The 16150-nt window shown below is 35.6% G+C and overlaps 1 protein-coding gene across 2 annotated transcripts; it reads left to right on the forward strand.

Moving 5' to 3' along the window:
* The first annotated feature begins 504 nt into the window (after positions 1-504).
* LOC126760808 (glucose-6-phosphate 1-dehydrogenase) lies at positions 505-14418 on the forward strand. Of its 2 annotated transcripts, none has more exons than XM_050476726.1 (5): positions 505-1114; positions 11915-12030; positions 12106-12252; positions 12325-12542; positions 13053-14418. In XM_050476726.1, exons 1-5 carry the CDS (start codon positions 1069-1071, stop codon positions 14107-14109), a joined length of 1584 nt encoding a protein of 527 aa, XP_050332683.1. In that variant the 5' UTR covers positions 505-1068; the 3' UTR covers positions 14110-14418. The 2 variants fall into 2 exon arrangements, with proteins under 2 accessions (XP_050332683.1, XP_050332684.1); XM_050476727.1 differs by lacking the exon at positions 505-1114 and adding an exon at positions 11566-11794.
* Positions 14419-16150: the final 1732 nt, after the last annotated feature.

Below are 16150 nucleotides of genomic sequence, written 5' to 3' on the forward strand. Positions count from 1 at the left end.
CTTTCAAGCCAGAGGAAAGACGTTTTAAATTTTTTAAGTGGCATTATAATTGATAAGTATATACAAATAATGTACATTTATATTTTAGAAAGTGGCGGCTTCACAAAAATATCGTATTTGTGAAAAAATTTACATTTCAGGAGGCTTAAAATCGAATTTATAATAAAATATTCATTCTTTCGCTCATTACCTGACAAATATATATTTAAAAATCGTGTGAAAATTTCAAGATCGGTCCAGCCGTTTCGGAAAAATTTTCCTCAAAGACATTGAAAAATAATCATTTTTGACTTTTATCTAGTTTTTTGCTTAACCAAGCTACTTAAAAGCACACCCTCGTAAGTTTGTAACACGAAGCACACACACTTTTAGTTTTCATGCTTGCTTGTTGCGCGCTCTTCGCGCTGCGCCAACGTGGAGCGCTTTACGCTCAGCTAGCTACCTTTCGGTTGGCTCCGCAGCCAGAAATTGGGCTCGAACTAGTTGAATCGCAGTAAATTAGACAGTCTTCAAATCGCGTTCTTCCCTTGTAGACGGTTTAGTCTGTCACTTAATTGCTTAATCCTTATTTGCTGCGCGCGCTGTCTTCAACGTCTAAATAACAACAACAACAACTAACTTAGTAAACACTTTTGTAGACATTTGAGTGTGTGCGTGTGTGTAACGGTTAAGCTGTTGCCCTAAGAAAGATCAAAAAAGTCCCATAAGTTGAATCACTTGGCAGTAGTAGTGCCTTTGATTTCATTACATTTCATATTCATTATTCATTGGTCTTCCCCACCACTTCGTCGCGCTTGTGCCAAGCTATTCCGTTGTGGAGCAACAAATAAACAAACGTACGATTGTTGTATAAGTTTTTTTTTGCACATAAAACGTGTTTTAGTTGCAATTAACATTCGAAGCCTCAGTGATCGTCGTTGTGTGGCGCAGCCGGTAGAGACTTTGTCAGCGAGTCATACGTTTACGAGCAGATAATTTTGCGTGGTGGTGCTATTGAGAATCGCCGCAAAGCGTTTATTAATAATTTAATTGTAAACTAAAACGCTTTTGATAGTTATTGCGACAGTCATGGCCTCTAAACAGATTAGCAATGGCAACGGTAAAACGGTTGAGGGTAAGTAATGGAAGTGTTAACAAACGAATATGAAGATGTGCGCTCAGGAAAGTGGAAGTAAAAAAATATTAAACGATAACTTCTAGTTAGGGTTTTTTTTGTTTAAATGCTTTGAAACGGTTCCCAAAGTGTGGTTAGCAGCCATCTGTCAGTTCAGTACTGGTTAACTTAACCAAGACTCCTTCTTTCTGTAAAGATCCTTTTTACTAACCAAAACTTATTTGATAGGTGGCTGCTAATCAGACATTGAGAAAACGACCCCAAATGAGCTTTCACAGCAATCGATTAAAAAAAGAACATGAGAAAACATTAATTTCGGCTGAACCGAAACTATAATACCCTTAACAGGTGTGTTGCTAACTTTCTTTTTTCTACTCGCGTTGTTTGCTGTAAACAACCTTCAAATCGAATTAAGGTTAGCTGAATAGACAGACAGACGGTTATAGCTAAATCGACTCAGCTCGTCACGTTGATCATTTATATACATATGTATAGAGTCTATAACTATATACGTGCGGGTTTCTTCAAACGATTTCCAAGCATTGAAGGCGTCACGGAAGGCATTCTCCGGAATAGTCTTGAGAGTCGAGGTGCATACGGCTTGGATTCCCTCAGTCAACAAAAACAAAGACCGGGGGGACAACAGCTGGGCTGTAGGGCGGCTGCGGAAGCGTTGGGAAGCCGGCCTTGGTTAGGTAGCTGCTCACAGGAAAGGCGGTGAGAGCTGGGGTCAATGAGCACGTTTGGGACCATCTTCGGGCACACCTTGCGCAGGTTCAAGTGCTTTGTCACAATGTTATAAACCACAGATTTTGTTAAATTTAACATCTGGGCAATTAAACGAATACTTAGTCTGAGTTCAAAACTTTGCGCATACGTGTCACATTGTCGATGTTTGTCGAAGTCGCAGGTTTCCCCAGCACGGTCTTCATCAGCGACCTCTTCCAGATCTTCCTAAATAAAGCTGATGCCACTGAAAAACACCACTTCTTGCTAAAGCAACATCCGGTAAGCCTGCTTGACCATATCAAACGTCTCTGTCGCAGATTAACCGAGTTTCACACAGAATTTAATCGCATACCTCTGCTCTAACGAACGGCGCATTTTTGGCTTGCACCACTCACAGAAACACGTAGCGTTGTCATGTTGGAAAATCATTACCCCATGTCTAGTCGTAAATTTCGTTTGTCAATTTGACGAGTTGGGTTTGGTAGCATTTCCCATTACCGTGTTGTCATGGATCTGATACCAGATTTCAAATACAATTTTTTGCGTTCAGGGTTGTCATAGTGGATTCAGTTCTTGTCACCAGTCAAAATGTCTGCGTTTCATAGCGTTCAAGCCGCATTTCTGGCTTGGCTTCTTTGCTTTAAATCAAATAGCGCCCAATTTCCCAGCTTTTTGAACGTATCCGGCTGCTTTATTATTATTCAGTATAATTTCCCTGAACACACTTGCTCCAACGATCCTCCAATCTGTGGATTCCATTCCTGTAGTGAGAATCCGGTAGGTCTGTAAAATACGCTTTAACAGCCATTATGACCTCTTCATTTGATGAAAGACGCTTGCAACGCATAAATTTTTTGAGTTCTGGAAACAAATGGAAGGCGCTGGGGGCCGAATCTGGTGAATAAGGTAGATGCTCCAACAATTCGAACTTTTATTCATGGATTTTAGCCATTGTCAAAATGCTCTTGTGACACGGTGCATTGTTCTGATGAAAAAGGATTTTTTTCATCTGCAAACCGGGTATTTTTTCACGAAATTTTTCCTTCAATTGGTCCAAAAGGTTGCAATAATATTCAGAATTAATTGTTTTACCAGTTTGCAAGTAATCCACAAACAAAATTCCTCTCGCATCCCTAAAAACTGAAGCCGAATTCCGGACACGAACTCGTGTCGACGCCGAACAAACCAGGTTCACACCACTCTTTAGCCTCTTGTTTTGATTCAGGATCATGGTGATAGACTCATCCATAGTGATATGGTCTCATCCATAGTGATGAATCGACGCACAAAATCCACTTAATCCTTTTTAAAACGCACCAAATGTTGTTGAAAAAGTCGCATTCGAATGTGTTTTTGTTCCATTGTTAGCGAATGCGGCACCCATTGTACACAGTTTTCTAAAACCCAAAATTTCACTTAAAATATGTGAAGCCTCTACTACAGCTCTCTCAGTCATTCGACGATCTTCCAAAACCATATCCTGTATTTTGGCTTTGATTTCTGGTGTTGATGCGCTTTTTGGACGTCCTTTACGTGGATCGTCTTCAAGGCTTGTATGTACTATATATATATTATGTATTTATACTTATAATATTAATCTAACATTTGTAGGGGTATTCTGCAGCAAATATGTGATAACCTTTATTATTCACAACAGATGAGTAGATTTGCCGGTAGATTTGTGGTTACATTAAAATATTGTCGAGTTTTTTCATACATAGCTCCAAAAAATACTGTATATTTATAATGTACTATGTGTATATGTATGTACATATGTATAGTATCTGCTTTTGTACAATCAAATCATTTTAGAGTCGTTCGACCTCTACGAAAAATTCTCACGTTTTTCTAATCAATACATTTAAACGCTATTTATACATGTATACGGCAATATGGCGTGGTAATGGGAAAGAGATAAGGTCGTGTTAAACGTAATTGATAATATACCTTTTAGATTATATTATGTATTTATGACTTTCAAATCAGCAGAAAGTTATCTCTAAGATCTTTTTAGACTTGAAGTAGCAAGTAGATAAGAACAAAAACTTTGATAAAAAAATCATATTGGTTTACAAATAATGAAATGACTTGCTAATTATCCAAGTTTTTTATGTTTGAGTCTCCTTATTTTCACCTTTGATGGCTGAATTTCACAACTTTTCTTCATTTCTTAATAAAACCCTACAATTTTTTCAGAATGAAATCATTACGCGTGATTACGCAGTTCTGGAAAGTCGCTTCTTAAAGAAGCGAAGTTCGAATATGAGGTGCTTTAAACTTCGTAGTTCAGTTAAAAATTACATTTTCGCTAGGCAACTTTAAAATATTTTTGATAGTATTGTATTTGAAAGGTAAGTGTCGCCTGGGATAGGCTTTATTATAGTGCTTTACACTTTTAAACAGCTTTAAGAGTCAAGCATATCCTAGAAGATCATAAAATTATAAAGACCACCACTGCAAAATAATTATTAATTTTACTGCAGGCCTTAAATACAAATTTCGTTTAAATTTAAAGCCTCATTAAAACTTTTAAAATTACGCCACTCCAAATTGTGGACGAATAGGCAAAATTAAGGAAGTTACTGTTATTTTAGTTAAAATATTTATGACATGAAAACATTTTGTTAAAGAATTATGCTTTCAGCAAAATTTTCATTAAATCAGCAACGTTGTGAGTGAAGTTGTATGCGGTAAGTGTTGTATAGCGCCTACATGTATGCTTTATTTGCAAGTTGGCTTAACAAATAACGTTATTTGGGTATTAGGTGCTTAATTGTTTTGCTTTTTATACACTGAGAAGGAATCGTTAGAGACTCTATAAATTGTATATTTCTATATAAATTATCAGAGTGACGAGCTGAGTCGGTTTAGCCGTGCCGGTCTGTATATGTATACTCTACCTAGTTCCTTACTATATGAGATTTCGTTTTGAAATTCTGTACACAACCTTTTCTACCCAAAAAGTTGCTCACTTTTCGGAACCGCCGATATCGGATCACTCTAAGATATAGGTGGCATACGAAAATCGATCAAAATAAAGTTTCTGTATGGAAAACTCTTTTATTTGACAGGATATTTTCAGCATAGCTTATTGGGCAAGGCAACTTTCACTCTTCGAACACATTTTTCAAATTGGATCACTATTGCTCACAGCTGCCATACAAACTGACAGATCAAAATTAAGATAAAGATCTTTTTATGTTCTTTTATGCTATAACAAATGCATCTGTGAAGGGTATTATAGTTTCTGTGTAGCTGAAGTTAATGTTTTTTCTTGTTTTTAGTACAGTTTTCGACTGTTTAAAATTAATTTTTCGCTTTGAAGCGATATTTTTGAACTTACAAGGTGTGTTCCAAAGTAAACAGGACTTAAAAAAAACAGAACAAATGGTTTTTCGGCAAAATGAATTTATTTTATTCAAAATAGTTTCCTCCTGCTTCAATACAGCTTTTTGCACGGTCCAAATCATGTCGAACGAGTGTTTTAGCTCGTTGGCTGGTATGGCCGCCAGTATGCCGGTGAAAGCCTTTTGAATGGCCTCTACGTCTGCATAACGCCTTTCTTGGAGAAATGCATTTTTCCGAAGAGGAAGAAGTCGCACGGTGCCATATCAGGTGAATACGGGGAGTGGTTAATGGTTAAAATGTGATTTTTGGTCAAATAATCGTCCTTCGAATTTTGGATTCTGAGCAATTTTTGGTCGTCAATCAATTTGTGCGGAACAAACCGTGCACACACCTTTCGTAAGCCCAAATGTTCGGTCAAAATGCAATAAATCGATGTTTTGGAGATGTTCAATTCCATTTCCGTGAATTTCAATGATGATTTCGGCTGATGCTTGATGAATTCCCACATGTTCATTGTCATTTATGTCTTCACGACCACTTGGAAAACGTTGAAACCACTCGTGCACTCTGCTACGGGATAGGCAATCATCGCCATAAATTTGTTACATCAATTGAAACGTTTCAGTAAAAGTTTTACCAATTTTAAAACAAAATTTAATGCTGGCTCTTTGTTCGAAGCTCATTTTCGCACCGATAACACAAACATACTGACACTTAAAATGCAATAACTTCACTTCCAATCAATGAAATGTCATGAAATTCTCACTGGACAATCGATAAAGATAGCAGATTCTAACGCATCAGTCGACATCTAGATAGCGCCACCATGGCGCGAAAGATTTAAAAAGTCCTCTTTACTTTGGAAAGAACGTTGTATGTTTCTACCAAATAGTAAAATAGACAATAAGCAGGCATAATCTGATTTCATAACTCAGTAATGAACTTAATGGCCATCATGAGGTCATACAAAAAACTAAAAAAGTACAATTTAGACTTCAACCTTCTGTGTGCCTACGCCTGACTTTAACCTCAATCTTTTTTCTATTACTAAATCTGCGCGTAATTGCAACGCACTAAGCGGTTGAATTTTGCTTGTCATTTTCACGCATTTATTTACATAAGTATGTGTTCACGCCAGCTGTTTTAAGCAAGGGCGCAACACCGGAATCACTTTCCAATTCAAAATCTAACACACTAATGCATATGTACATATGTATACATGTATGTATGCGCATTAATTAACTAGGCATTCACATTGTACTCTTACAAATTATGTACTTATATTTCACGATCGCGCGATCACTTTGCATGACAGTGACAATGTCATTGCCAAGTGAGTAGAAGCCTTTCACGAAAGCTTTTGTGAGCAACTTTCATGTTTAGCTGGTCATTTGTTCAAAGAATGCTAAAGCTTTACGCGAAATATTTTTTTATTGTCAATGGTGTGGCAGCATTGGAAAATTTTTAGAATATATTGGCACATAACCATACATAGGTACATATATGTATATGTGTTGGTTCATTGCATTCGGAAGATCAACTTATGTGTAAATATGTCTGCGAAAAAATTATACTAAATCGTACGAGTTGTTCAGACTATCTGGTGATGTGTAGAGCTTAGCTTTCTAATAGCATTTGGCTATCAATGAAAGATAAAATTCCATTTTTAGAATACTTTGATTATAATTTTTTAAAAAATTATTTGTTTCTTAGATTTGGAAACGCTTTTATTTGGTGTGAGCGTTAAAATTAAATGTTCAAAATAATAAGCTTTGCTTTATACTATACGACAAAATCGATTTTTTTTTGGATATTGGATCAATATCAATTTTTTCGAAGATTGAGTCTGGCCTCCAAAATTGAAAGTGTCATTATTAATTATAGTATGTTTCCTCTAATTTTCTTGGCTTTCTTTGGTCAAACCTATGTAACAGTTGCTATATGGTATTCCAGACCCACTACTGCCCAGTTTCAGCCGAGTTTTTTACATTGTTAATTAATATATTTAGAAATTTTATTTAGAGGCAATAAATTCCTTACTGTACTTGATTTATGGCGGCAGAATAAAATGATATTTTCGAAAAATAAGTTAAAAATAATTTTTTTTATTTTTATTAAATTAAAATATTTAAAAACTCAAATCGTGTACTAATATAGTGTAGTGAATGAAACTGATCGATTGATGATTTTTGAAATTAAAAATTTCTAAGTATATTTTTTATTTTTGTAAAATTCAAATATTTAAAAATTCAAATCTCGTACTAATATACAGCGAATGAAACTGATCGGTGTTGAAATCAGAAATACATATGTTGTTGTTGGAATATAAGTATTCGAATATGGCGCTCTATACCCATATTAGTAGCTTCATTCAAAAATTTCCCCAACATACTCAAGCACATACATACAAACATACATAGTATGCATATACCATATATAATTAGTATACAATGATTACGGCTATGTAAAATTATCGCGTGATTAATAAAACGTTTTCGCTCAGTTGCACAAGTCAATGTCGGGAGAGCTGCTCTCGAAACGATCGCAAGACTGTACAGGTGTATGTATATAGTATGTGACGGTGTGTTAGCACGTGGTGACAATACGCAAATATGGATAAAACATGTGCTTTAATAAATATTTATGTACTATGTACATATGTATGTATGTATTTATACAGTAGCTTATAAGCATGACTATGCAGAAAAATGTAAGAAGGCTATAGACAAGTGGGATTTTTATCAAATAGAGATATCTTTATATGCACATAATAAATCAAAAGCCACCTTTATAACTTCTCACAGTTCAACTGCTAATTATTATAATTTGCTAATGATATTGATGCTTTTTCTATAGGCTAAAGTGAAAAACAAACCGCTTGATTCCGAAGAGTGTGCCAAACATCCGATTGCAGCTCTCATACTATTATATACATATTTACTATATATTTGTATACATAAATAGGTATATTTTTAGCCTTATATTTCTATGTACAAAAAAAGACATATAATTTAGCTGAGAGGCGTGAATTGCTTGTTTAGAGGCTTATAAGGGGGCGCGCCACTTATTTTCGCATGTGCGTATATTGTTTGCACAGTTAATTGTGAGTGGAAACCTTTAATGATTTTCCAAATACTTGTAAAACTAAGTGTGATGTGGTGGACTTGTGACTTCTGCCTTTTTTGCACAGAGCCCTTTATAATATTGGGTAGTCGAAAATGTCTTTTCGTATTTCTAATCTAATTTTAACATATGTGACCTGGTCTACGGAAAGGGGGCTTAGGTGTCAAAAAAAGGAGAACAATTAATGAGATAACGAGAAACTGACGATTATTTTTAACAGTTTTAACAGAAAACTAGTTTTCGCACGTTAGCTCCCTTTTCGTAGACCAGGTCACATATATTTTTTATATTTATAATAATAAATAAATAAACAAATATGTACCATTTTGTTTAACCACTTTTTGCCATTTTTCCGCTAGAGACATAATGTTATCAGTGTAAAACTAACAATCGAAATTTCGAAATTTTCAGAACGGAAGTGAGCGAACCATTGTTGTGCTACACGAACTGATACAGCATCGTCTCCGTAAACTTCACAAATTTCATTGGTGGCTCGCGTGGCATTCTTCCCTTTTTTTATACAAAATTTTCAAAATATAGCAAATTTCATGATTATTTTCACTCATTTTTGAATAGCTGTAACTTTTTTTCAACTTCCCCGAATTTAATTTCTTTTTTAGGTTAAATGAAGCTTAAAATCTCACCTTTCCATCACTATGACATTTATTGACGAAATACGAAAAGACCTTTTCCACCAATATTTGTTATTATATTGGTACATAGGAAAAATGTATACACATTTGGACAGTCTCGGACTAGTTCACTTACTTAAAAAATAATAATTAATTAAAGATTAATTGAAATGGCGGCAAATTTAAACTTCGCGTTTATTTTGGAACACCCTGCAGCTATATTCTATATCTCTTTACGAAAGAAAAGGACATATGCAAAATATCAGATCAATATCACAAAAACTGACGGACTAGTTCCCGTATATACAGACGGGGGTGGATAAATTAACTCATTTCGTCACGCTGATCATTTATATAAGTATATACTTTATAGGGTATCCGACGTTTCCCTCTGGGCGTTAAAATCTTGGTGGCAAACTCAGGGAATATTGAGGTTTCAATAAGTGTCAGAGATTCAGGTTTTAATTATGTATTGTTTAAAAATCTGGGTAATGGACTACATTTTGTGGTCTTTAAGGTATAGAACGATTGTTGCTTACTGGTATTATAAACGCTCGATTTTAGAAAACCGCATAACAAAAAGGGCTAGCGAATTCAAGACTAACCTCTAAGTTCTAAAATCACCACACTAGTTCATCGCTGCGAGATGAGAACTCCTAATTTGAAAAACCTTTATACGTGTGGCCAAATTTCTGTTATTTTTCAGTCATAACTACGTCATATACCTTTACACCTTAAAAAAGTCTCGTTGTTAAGAACAATTGTTGACATTTCTATATCGGAACTGATTACTACCCGAATGTTTCCTGCAATACTATTAGTTATATTATTTATTATTTTTTTAATAAATAATTGCAATATCAGGTTGTTTCGTAATATATTTTTGTCATTGATGTAAGTCATTTCACAACACTCGACTTACTTGTAAAACATAACGGTACATTATTTATAGCATTATATACATATGTATATGTGATAAGGTTGTTTGAGTAAACCCCCGTAAATATCTAATTCGATATACGTAAGTAGATACCTTCATGTATGAAAAACGATATACATATATACAATTAGGTATGGCTATGTATTTGAAAGTCAATAATTGATATTAAATGAATACATGTATTTATATGCAGGTATGAGTAGTCACATATAATAGATCCATCATGCAATCAGCCTCATTTAAGCCCTTAAGTAAGGTAAATGAATGTGAATTGATCGTACAACTTACGGAAAAGTTAAAAAAAATCTCGAGGGGGTGCAGGTAAAAAATTTTCTAAAGAACTTCAATTCGAAATATTCGTAATATAGTACAATAGAACCGAGTTATAAAGTATAATCAGTAATTCGGAAATAATATTCGCTGAAGCAGGCGGAATTTTTGTAAATTATTGAAGTAACATATTATATTCGAGTATATTTTGATTGTTTGAGGTTATGTTTGCATATGAGCTTCAACGATTTCGGTTGAAAATCTGCTTTATTTAATTTAAATCGGGAAAAGTAGTAGTAGTAAAATATTACACTTGAGTGGATCTTGACTTTTTAGGATATGTTTGCATGTGAGCTTCACGAATGTTAGTCGAAAAGCTCCTTTATGCAATTCAACATGAAATTGCTAGACCTTAATAGCAATACATAAATTAGTGGGTCTAACAGTAATCTATACATTTTTTGAGTATTTGCTGGGTGCAAAACTGCACTGCTGAAGGAAGCTAACGCCCAAAGATGGAAAAAGTCACAATGAGTAGGATAACGCTTAGGCATTAAAAAAAAACTGGAAATTTTGATGTATTAGGATATTTACAGAAGATGATCAACACCTTTATGATCAAATGATCGATGGTTTTTCTACAAATCTAGGAAACACCTTTTATTTTGGTCAAAATTTTTATTTGAAGAGCTTTATTCAGTCCGCTGGGAGACACATTATCCAGTATATCATTACTGGCTGGTTTCCAAAAGCATATCTTAGACACTGACTTCGACTACATAGTTTAGAAAAAAAATTAATACTACACGAAAGGTTTTGGCTATACTTACTCTAAAACGAATCATATAAATTATAGTAACATATTTTCAGTACGTTTTAACGCACCTCCTTCCGCATAGCGATAATGACAAGCCAGTGTTAAAAGTGTACTAAACACCTGGTTAATATTACCTAGGGGTCAACAACAAATAAAACTAAAGTCACAAGTCCACCAATAACTATGTACCCCATAAACTTCTAAGTAAAAACACTCTATGGCGTGTTAGACTTGAAAAGATGTTGAGAATTTCCTCACACAATTAACTCTGGAAATTATCGTACCAACAACACCCTCCGCATGAATTTGTGTTGCGCCATATGTGCCCCCCCAAAAACTTGTCGATTCTCGCCGCTCTTTTTAAACCCTTGTACGGTTGAATGTTTGCGCGATTTTCAAGCATTTAGAAGATAAATAGATACAAATATATGTACGATTGTTTGAGCATATGTAAATAAAAATAGCTATATATTTAACATATATTAGTATAACACGTGCGATCGGCACGATCGGTGTGCTCTCAAGAGTCAAGCGCTTTGATTTTCCATTCAGTTTTTCAAACGCCGCGAATGGATCAGTTCGTTAGGTACACACTGGAAAAGCGTGTAGACGGAATATTTTTGAAACAAAAAATAATAATAATTTAAAACACGTTGCGTTTTCAACTATCGGCAATTAAAGTGTTGAAATATTAAATAATTAATGCGAATTATTATTCATAGAATTAAAATAATAATATTGGCGTAAAATATAGAGGCACAAGCAGATTCATATATAGATTTAGGACAAAAAACATGTGAAAACATGCGCCTAATTTTATGGTTAGAAAAAAGTTTTTGTGTCCATTGTTTTGGTTTTTTGACAATTAATAAAAAAAAAAATAAAGCTATTTCACCACAAAATAAAATGCTATTAACCACCAACTCTATTTCGTTTTACAGAAGAGGAAACCGCACTCGAACACATCATCAAATCACTTGAGACTCCGACCATGAAGTGCGAGGGTACACATTTCGATTCCCATGTTCCGCACACGTTCGTCATCTTCGGCGCGTCGGTAAGTGAAACCTGCACACTTTAGCGCCTTAAAACCGCCATAAAACCAAAACGCCTGCATTTCTTATTTACGCAGGGTGACTTGGCCAAGAAGAAGATCTACCCCACCTTGTGGTGGCTCTTTCGTGACAATTTGCTGCCGAAACCTACAAACTTCTGCGGTTATGCACGTTCAAAGCTCTCGATTGAGGAATTGCGGGCAAAGTGTCATCCATACATGAAGGTAAGCGCAAACTAACGGTAAACAGATATACATTACAGCTTTACAACTTAACAAATTTCCTTTTATGCTTAGGTGCAACCACACGAGCAAGCCAAGTATGAGGAGTTCTGGCAACGTCACGCCTATGCAGCGGGCGGCTATGATAAGCGCAGCGATTTTGTTGCCTTGAACGAACAATTAGAGCGTTTGGAGAGCCATTGCAATTGTAATCGCATATTCTACTTGGCTTTGCCGCCATCCGTCTTCGAGCAGGTAACTGTGAATATTAAGGAAATTTGCCTCTCTCAATGGTGAGTAACAAATGAGTCTTTGTCATACACACCCTAGCTTTGCCGTGTCGAAAACTGTCATACTTTTTGCCGTCGTTAAAGTTTTTAAAACTAAAAAAAGTCGAAAATGCTTTTGCGAAAGTCCAAATTTCGAACCCTTGTCTCTTCCTTGTTGAGTTTTTTTTTTTTAATATGGACATGTCTTTCTGCAAAGCATTTCACATGACCTTCATTTCTGAAGTTGTTTCGCGTCACCTATTCGATCGACTGAAACTGAAACTTCTTGGGAGTTATACCTACGGTGAAAGCGACAAGTTGGCAAGAATTGATGTAGTTTATTTTTCAAGAGTACCAATTTCTGAAGTTTTAGTAAAGGTCTAGTTTTATTTCAAGTTTTATCGATTGATAACCTCGTTTCAATGCTATATTTCCGGATATCAGAAACCATTTTTTCCATCTTTAAGCCAATGAAAAACCATATCCGCAAGTTGAGCTCCTACCACTATAATTCTTTCTTTCTATTTCTTTTAGCGGCTGGAGTCGCGTTATTATCGAAAAGCCCTTCGGTCGCGACGATGTCACATCAAAGAAGCTGAGCGATCACCTCGCCTCGCTCTTCCACGAGGAACAACTCTACCGCATTGATCATTATTTGGGTAAAGAGATGGTGCAGAACCTCATGACTATACGTTTCGCCAATAAAATACTTAACTCAACATGGAATCGCGAGAATATTGCATCGGTGCTCATCACATTCAAGGAACCATTCGGCACACAGGGACGCGGCGGTTACTTCGATGAATTCGGCATCATACGCGACGTCATGCAAAACCATCTGCTGCAGATATTGTCACTAGTCGCCATGGAGAAGCCAACTTCTTGCCAACCCGATGACATACGCGATGAAAAAGTTAAGGTACTGAAAAGCATTCCAGCACTTACATTGGACGACATGGTTTTGGGACAATATGTCGGCAATCCAGAGGGTGAAGGTGAAGCGCGCGAAGGTTATCTTGATGATCCCACCGTTTCCAATGATTCCAATACGCCCACCTTTGCACAGGGTGTGCTGCGTATCAACAATGAACGTTGGGAGGGTGTGCCGTTCATTTTACGTTGCGGCAAAGCCCTGAACGAACGCAAAGCTGTAGTGCGCATACAATATCGCGATGTGCCCGGTGATATCTTTGAGGGTAACAGCAAACGCAATGAATTGGTCATACGTGTGCAGCCCGGCGAAGCTCTGTACTTCAAAATAATGACCAAGAGCCCTGGCATTACATTCGATATGGAGGAGACTGAACTGGACCTCACCTATGAGCATCGCTACAAGGACTCCTATCTGCCAGATGCGTATGAACGTTTGATTTTGGATGTATTCTGCGGCTCGCAAATGCATTTTGTGCGTTCAGATGAGTTGCACGAGGCATGGCGTATTTTCACGCCAGTGCTGCACGAGATCGAAAATACTAAAGTGAAACCCATACCTTATGTGTTTGGCACTCGCGGCCCCAAGGAGGCTGATGAGAAGACGGCGGAGAACAACTTCAAATATTACGGGTCTTACAAGTGGCATGGAAAGAAGTAGAGGAGATGTCATTGAGCCAATAACAATACAAATGCATACAAAAGACAAACAAACACCGAAGCAATTGTTTAAACTAATTAAAAATGGTTGTATAAGAGTAGTTATACATATGTACAGTTAGAATACATATTTGTGTGTATACTCGTAGCTTGTAAATGATGATGTAATGAATGGATTGTGCGATAAAAACACTGACTTTTGTATATGTTCAGTGCAAATACGATATATTTTATAATATATAACTTAAGTATACGGAGCAATGGATTTATAAATAAGTAAATTTTTGAAAAAAAAATAGAAACAGAACAATTTATAGTATTTTTTTGGCAGTGAGAACCGAGCTTTGCACATTGATGTTAAAAGGTACTACAATTTTCTTTCCCTCGTTCGGTGATGTAAACGCAGAGTTGATTTTGGCGATCGATTTTACACCTAAATGAAATCCAGTAATTCTAAGGGTATTTGTACTTAAAGACACTCAAGAAGAGAGCACGTGGGTTTTGTTCGACAAATGCGGACCTTACTGCTAAATTACCCACTTAGTCATTGGACCAAATTTTATAAGGTTTCATTGTTCTAGCTCATGAATTAGTCTTCTACCAATGAGTGCGATGAGCTGAGTAGCCGTATCCTTTTGTCTATCTGTATACACCCGAACTGAGGGACTAGAGTTTTTAGATATTGATCTGAAAAAATTTTATACACGTCCTTTTCTCCACAGGAAACTACTTTGAACCGTCGATATCGGGCCACTATAGCATAAGGTATATCTACTATACAAACTGAACGACAAAATTCAAGTTCTTATATTGAAAAAAATTTAAATATTTGAAAATATATCTTTACAACATTGACAAGGATTATTGTTTAAGACAAGGCTATGGTAGCTACTATTCAAACTGAGCAATCAAAATAAAGTTTTTATATGGAAACGTCTTTATTTGTGAAGGGTATATTAGCATCGATATAACGGAAGTTTAAGTTTTTTTCTTGTTTTATTTTTAGACAGCTCGAAGAGGTCTATATAGATTTTAAAGAAGCTGGGATTCTCGAAATCGTATGTAGTCATAAATATTTGTGTTATTCTAATGGAAGATTTATATATAAACTAGAGGACCCGTCCAAGCTTCGCTGTGGCTGATACATAGATAATACTACTACTACCATCTATACGATTTCTATTAGTTGCATTATAACTATTCGTTAATAAGATATAGCATTTTTCTGAAGCAACTTGTGTTAGTTTACAAAAAAATGGATCATAAAGCATTTCGTGTAATTATAAAGCATTGCTTTTTGGGGAACCGAGGACAATGATGCTCTAAAGAGGAGAAAGCTCTGTACAAAGTGGTTGCCTCGCAAGTTCATAATCCAACAGAACAACGAATAACTGATTCTGAGAAGTGTTTGAAATAAAACCGAATTTTTGCGTCGGTGTGTGACAATAGAAACATAGCTCCATCATTTCTCACTAGAGTTCAACCGACAATCATTCTAGTGGACTGCACATGGTGAACCGGTATTCAGGCGTGGAAAGACGAAAAAATCGGCTGGATTACTGAGCCAGTTAAAATCTATTTCACTGCGTATTTGGTTGCAGTTCTTTTCTACTATTCCAAATACTTAGCAATTGTATTAGTTTTGAGGAAGAATCTGTTTAAAATTGTACGCATATATTCAAGGAAAGGAGGATGATTTGAAATATAATCTTTATATTTATGAGTTGAATAAAATTTTGACAAAAAGAGATAAAATGTATCCTATGTCCTTACCCTGGTTCTAAGCTACCTTCCCACCAATTTTCAGTTAAATCGATTCAGCCGTTCTTGAGTTATAAATGGTGTAACTAACAAAACTTTCTTATATATATGTATGTATATAGCCGGAATAAAAAAAGCATGCGACCGAAATTGAATGATTCAAATATTTGACAAATAAAAATATTGAAAAACAAAACAAACCAAAATTGAAAAAAAAATTGTATGGAAAAATGTTACTTTTTGGTAATTTTCCAATTTCCCTTAACATTTAGGAGGATGAA

Source organism: Bactrocera neohumeralis, chromosome 5 (genome assembly GCF_024586455.1).
Source record: "Bactrocera neohumeralis isolate Rockhampton chromosome 5, APGP_CSIRO_Bneo_wtdbg2-racon-allhic-juicebox.fasta_v2, whole genome shotgun sequence".
Lineage (NCBI taxonomy): Eukaryota > Metazoa > Arthropoda > Insecta > Diptera > Tephritidae > Bactrocera > Bactrocera neohumeralis.

Bases quoted from the DNA above. Each gene is read 5' to 3' on its own strand.
- LOC126760808 (XM_050476726.1), top strand. From the start codon at position 1,069: ATGGCCTCTAAACAGATTAGCAATGGCAACGGTAAAACGGTTGAGG. The intron at 1,115-11,914 runs GTAAGTAATGGA...TTCGTTTTACAG, and splicing joins CAACGGTAAAACGGTTGAGG to AAGAGGAAACCGCACTCGAA. The intron at 12,031-12,105 runs GTAAGTGAAACC...TTATTTACGCAG, and splicing joins TCGTCATCTTCGGCGCGTCG to GGTGACTTGGCCAAGAAGAA.